The sequence below is a fragment of the Asterias rubens genome, chromosome 5 (assembly GCF_902459465.1).
Source record: "Asterias rubens chromosome 5, eAstRub1.3, whole genome shotgun sequence".
In the NCBI taxonomy this organism is placed as follows: Eukaryota; Metazoa; Echinodermata; class Asteroidea; order Forcipulatida; family Asteriidae; genus Asterias; species Asterias rubens.
The window spans coordinates 22129353-22135770 of NC_047066.1; the positions used below are offsets into that span (position 1 = coordinate 22129353).

The window sequence follows — 6418 nt, forward strand, 5'->3', positions numbered from 1 at the left end:
ATTCATTGAAGGAACACGTTGCCTTGGATCGGACGAGTTGGTATAAAAAGCGTTTATAACCGTTTGTTATAAAATGCATATGGTTGGAAAGATGTTTTAAAAGTAGAATACAATGATCAACAAAATTTTGCCTCGAAATTACGTGGTTTTCATTTTACTTTGCGAACTAAGACTGGGGGCCATTTATAGGGGTCAAAAATTTGACTCCCATAAATGGCCGACTGTGTTCGTCGACAAGGTAAAAGGAAAACCGTGCAATTTCGAGGCGTGTTTGTGTGGATCATTGTATTCTACTTTTAAAACATCTTTCTAACCATATGCATTTTATAACAAACGGTTACAAACGCTTTTCAAAGACCAACTCGACCGATCCACGGCAACGTGTTCCTTTAACAGAAACACAGGGGCTAACCTCTTATCTTAGCTATAAAATGTATGTAACTGGGTCTACACGCATTACACAACACACAGAACTACAACTAAACGTCTGTAGGGCGAAACAATAGTGTCTTGCTGATGAACACAAAGTGTAAAGACCGAGATTCGAACCCACACTTTGCTCAATCAGAAACACAAGAGCTTGGTTCAAGCACTTGGCCAAGACACACCACTCTGATAGGTTCAAAAGATTAGACCATTACCATTATTGCAAAAGGAAACTGGGTAAAAATACAGAACAAGTTTCAAATAAATTAGTCTCATTATAATTTAAATTGTTTAATTTCTTCATTAAAATTACAAAATTTATCAAAATTAAAACAAAATTAAAATGCTGTGATGGAATACAAATATGGAGGGTGGGAATTCTATAAAACAATTCATCAACATTTACAAGAAATATCAAATACAGTATTCTACATCAATATTTGTTAACAGTTAATTTCACACAAAAATGCATAGAATATCACACTAGGAGTACACTCGCAGGAATAACATAACATTAGAAACACTGACATAGATAAAAAGATAACCGGATGGCTAACTTTGTACTGACGCAAGTCGACTGACTCTGCGATAAATCGTGGTTGCGCCATTCCCGATGTCAACACTTATGTTACTGTGTCCATACACAAACCAACTTGCGAGGTAATTTTAACAATGGAACAATGCTACCCCACAAGGTTTTCTTAGTATTGCTTAGAAATGACTGCCAAGCAAAAATATAAGCAGCTAATACTGCTAAGGAATGTTCTGCATAGCATGTTGAACAGGACTGTTATTCTGTGTTGAAATTTGTTGCTGGTGATGTGTCTACTATCTTGAATATCAAAGGCACATGTTCCTAAATGCGCATGACATCAATTGAGAAGGGCGCCCTCACATGGAGGTTAAAAGAAAGTTGCTCATTGGTTATCCTGTGCAAAGTGCGTACATGTAGGTGCGCGTTTCCATTGTTTCGTCATTATTGCTCCTCTGAAGATGGCGGCATGATAACATCAATGCAAGATCCATGCAGATAATGTTCATCATTGAAATCGCACATCCCTCAGAACTAACTCACTCCTCCATTGTTCATCTTTACTTTTCCAAGACGCTCTTTTCCTTTTTCAGTTTATCCCCCCGAGCGATGAAGTCACTAATAAGTAACCTCTTGTACAGCACCATATTAATAATCACCATGGTAATAAGTCCAACCGTAGCAACACAATACAAGAGAATCGGGACTTCTCGATAATGGCTCTGAAGCCAGTAGAACATCCAAACCAGCGTACCGAAACGGAAAAAAAGAAACGACACGATGTTGATGGCACTGTTCGCTCGATAAATTGGGGAGTGTTTTGACGTATTAACTATGAGAAGGATTTGTCGGAAGTGAAGGAAAACACTGTTGATCTCAGCTGCTAGGGAAACTAGCGAATACACAATGTAGGAACGGAGGTATAAGCTGATACCAAAGCAAAACAAAATCTGCAGGGGAAGAAACAGAATAAACAATCTTTCTTTATTACAGGTTTTAACTATTAGAGAGGTTTTCGGTAACACCATGTGAATATAGGCGAAGTCTGGGTTAATGTTTAGAGTTGTTTATAAAATTGTTTCCAAAATTGAAACTGCAAACTAACATGGAAACCCCTCTCCTTGAATGATTAGGGTACTAGGTTCTTTGGTGTGTATTACACAACACAATACATGGGACCTAAAGCTTGATGTCCCATCTGATCAATGAACCATGGTTTAAATCTGCGTACTCCAGACTGCTCCCTCACAACTAACCATACCCAGAATGGTTTCAAACGATTGGTTTACTCACTATCAAGTTGGAAGGTGCTTTGACATGAATACATTTTCAAACACCAAAGTTGGAACTGAGTGACAACAAATCCTTTTAGTCAACAAGTTTTATATGATTAATGGTTAATTTTCGGTGGCCAGTGTAAGGTTGAAACACACATGTTTGTCCATGGCACTTTAATGGCAGCCCAGGGTTTATTAATACCTTTGGTAAATATTTATCCACCCTTCCTTAAAGGGAGGGTATAGGCCTATATTATAATTATACTGAACTTTGGACGTTGGAAATTGCATCTGAACTTTGTTGCTGTGGTACGATGGACATTTTGAAGTTCATGATGATGATTAGGGCCTACTTACAACAGTATGATGAATTAATAAGGGCCAGGTGTTTGTGACTGACCGGTAGAGAAGGATATCGATGACATCATAGATGAAGTAACCTGCGGAAATATCAACACAGAATAGCCAGTTACCATAGTAACATTTCAACACAACATATTCACGGCTAAAATTATGGGGCAAGTCAACAAGAGTGAGGTCCATATTTCAGTTGATGGAAGCTTTTCAAACTGAACTAGCCAGTCAGACCCACTAGTCCTCAGGTGTTTTAACTGCCATAGACCTCATTGCAAATTCTTGTTGCGCACACGTTAGGCATGAAATGAGGTGCATGCTGGTCTAGCTAGCGATCATATGCATGCTGGGGTGGATTTCACAAAGAGTTAAGACGAGTCTTATCTCGACTCATCCTAACTTAAGACTAGCCATACGTTTTAAATATCTCCTAGGACTAGTCCTAAATAAGGACTAGTCCTAACTCTTTGTGAAATCGACCCCTGGTCTAGCTAGCGATCAAACTTGATCACTAGCTAGACCAGCAGGCACCTCATTCAACAGGTAGCGCTTGGGCAATGGGTATTTGCGAAAGGTCCCTGTATGTCCACTAGGTCAGCTAACAACTGGTGAGGGAGAACGCTGGTTAAGGGGACGTCCAAACAGGAAATTAGAGGCTTCCTAATTGGAGGTTGATGTGAAGGTTAATTGCTTGATCCTTTCTGTCACCAATAGCATACAGGGAACCATTGTGTGGATGATTGATATAGCCGAGTAGCGCATTTGTTGCATGAGGCTGTATACTCCCGAGGGAGCTGAGATGGTTTAAGGAATGAATTAAGGCCCAGTATCCAGGGGGTAATAAGTGAAGCGCTTTGGGACCCCTCCTGGTGTGAAAAGCGCTATATAAAAACAGGTTATTATTATTATTATGAAAAGAAAAACTCCAATAGTAAACTTGTGGGTACAACCATGTAGATGACTCTCTTGGGAACGGTGTTGGTTATGAGAAGAAATGGTGTAGTCTGGACTCTAACAGTCTACTCTTATTTGTAAACCTACCTACTGATATAGCAACCAGTACTTCCCCCATTGGAGTCACGTTACGGATAAGATCATCAAGTAGTTCTGGAGAGCTGTACAAACTGTGAACGACAAAAGAACAGAAACTTGTTCAAGTTAAAAATGGATTAAAAGTGTGCATTTCCTTTTAAAATATTAATTAATTGTCAAGTTCCAAACAGTTTGTATAGCACACCCCCTTAAAAAGGTTATTTATGATACCCATAAGGGCAGTGGTGGTCAGATAGAAAGTTGCTTAGCTTAGTAAAATCTTGCTCAGCACAAATATGTTACCCACCAACGTACTAAGCAATACTGTTAAACTGGTTCCTTTTTTGTTTTACTTTGCTAAGCACTATTTTCTACTTAACAGCTTTATGAAACTGGGCACCTAGTATTAAGCTCAATTTCACATAGCTGCTTTTTAGTCCTTCAGTCTTTCTAAAATTCAAGTATTTTGGTGAGAAATTACCTCTCACTTAAAAACTTCAGAGGGAGTCGTTTCTCACAATGTTTTTATCTCTGTAAACTCATTACTAAGTAAGTTTTTATGCTATTTTGAGGAACCCCTAAACGTGTCCAGTGCCTCTTAAAGCAGCTCTATGAAATTTGGTCCTTTATCTTGCTGCAGGCAAACCTCTCAACCTTGCAATTCACACAATGTCAAGTTTTAATCTCAACCTCTAAAGTCCTCTAAAAAAGAACAGATCAAATATCATTTGTCAATAGTGTGTTGTAATTCACTGTGTACGTGAATGGTGGACATATTGATGTTAAGTGTGAACTTTAAAAATATTACTCAACAGCGACACAATGGACGGGGAAAAATTCCATTATGACTTCCCATTGCTGATTATGCTGGCATGGCAACAGCCTGTAGTGGCTTTATAGTGTGAAAGTACAGTATAACTGAATAAACACACACACAATGACTTGCTTTTCCTGAGTGTTATAACAGGCGTGCCTCTATTGTAGCATTATTTTTAGCTAGTGGGCTTTTTCTGTCATTATATTACCTGTGATTGTGTTCATTTGTTTGTGTGCGGTTTAAAAACTATAGGAGTGCCTGTAAACTTTTTTAGCCACTGGATGTTTTGCATTTTACAGTAGACACTCGCAAAAAAAATGTAAAATGCAAACTACTGATTAAACAAGATTTCTAGTATTTATCTGCTTTTAAATCTTCTGGCTGCAAATTTTATGTGATGGATTTCTGACCTGTGTGTGTGACCTTATCACGCATGTAGGAATGCAGACACATCGGTCGTTTGATATTTGTATGCATTGAATAGACAGATGGACTTTGCATACTAAGCATACAAGGGAAAGTTGCATAACACTTAGATTCAGGGATCAATAAGAAAAACTGCTTAGTGGGATTCAGGGATCATCAAGAAAAACTGCTTTAGAAGTATTTGTTGCAAACGATATTGAAATGAAAGTTGCAAATTAGTTGAGATGCCAAACAAAATTTGTACTTTCATCCCAACACATTTACTTTCAGATTATGATTTTGATTTCAACACACAGGGTTGGTTTGACCTCCATGGTCTGATATGAATGATTGAAGGGGCAAGGACACCAAGGCGTTATGTAAATGTATTGTTAATAGAGCATTGTTTATGTAGCGTCCAGTAGGTTAGTTTAGTAACTCAGACTCAGAGTCAGACTAATTAAACATTACAATTTTTGTAACATTAACAACAAATATAATTAAGTAGCTAGGAGGGTGTCCATTCATGTCTCTTTGAACGTAAAAAATATGTAGAAATGTGTACACAGTGTAGTATAGTTCTCATAAAAACTTCTTCTTTTTTAAATAGTTATCATTTTCAAAATAAAATTAATAACAACAAAAATAACATTGTTTTACAAAAACAAATTTGAAGACTGGATTACAATCTAACACAAATTCCTTTTGAATGAGAGTATATGAATTACAAGGCAGCATTCCAGCAATGTAACCCTAGAAAGGAAAGAGTTATACACGCATCAAACATCGTCAACAACGAATTCAATACCAAAAATGTATCCTCCCCAAAATTATTCAGCACTCACCAGAAAATCGAGCAAAATCCCGAAATCATAGCATGTGTAAAAGAAGTCAATATATTTCTCCATCTAAACCGAGGTTCAGAGTAGTATTTCTGCGGTGCTGGTGTGAAGTTTAGCGTGATATTCAAGCACTGAAATGCAATTGTCGAACCAACGATAGTGTAGATCATTCTGGCATGGAACATGGATGTCGGCATGCCGTCAGAATCGGCGAATGAACCCATGGCGAGGCGCACGCCACGCTCCATCTCTCCGGACTCCGGCAGTCCAGATTTTTTTGTTTGCCAACTTGGACTCCAAGGCAAGAGGGTACGATAATTGAGTCAAAACAAGCCACTTGTTTCACCAAAACAAGCAACAAACATACGTCGTCAGCCTCTTGATTAAGAATTTAGCTTTGAAATTTACACAAACACACGAGAAAGTTGGTAGAAAAGTAAACGAACTTGGCCTAGTTCGTTCACGTAACGTTCATACGTCACCTGACTGATGATGCTACAGAATGGTTTTTATGAATCCGTTGACTATGCAACGTATGCAATAAAAGGAGGCGGTCCCAGACAAAAAGTCACTATTACCACGAGAGGGCGCTATATAGTAAAGTCATTACGTGAGGGGAAATTAATCAGTTGATAATTCATCAATTAATAGTAGCTGTTGTGTATTTTAATCTAATAACTAGGTGCTCCTATACCACACCAACAAAATTATATTCAAAGTTCCTTATGAATAA

The 6418-nt window shown here is 38.0% G+C and overlaps 1 protein-coding gene across 1 annotated transcript; it reads right to left on the minus strand.

Annotated features, from left to right (window-relative positions):
* Nucleotides 1-337: 337 nt before the first annotated feature.
* On the minus strand, nucleotides 338-6156 carry LOC117290906 (TLC domain-containing protein 2-like). Its single transcript, XM_033772478.1, has 4 exons — nucleotides 5689-6156; nucleotides 3631-3713; nucleotides 2593-2675; nucleotides 338-1908 (listed from the first exon to the last, which is right to left on the minus strand). Exons 1-4 carry the CDS (start codon nucleotides 5931-5933, stop codon nucleotides 1519-1521), a joined length of 801 nt encoding a protein of 266 aa, XP_033628369.1. The 5' UTR covers nucleotides 5934-6156; the 3' UTR covers nucleotides 338-1518.
* Nucleotides 6157-6418: the final 262 nt, after the last annotated feature.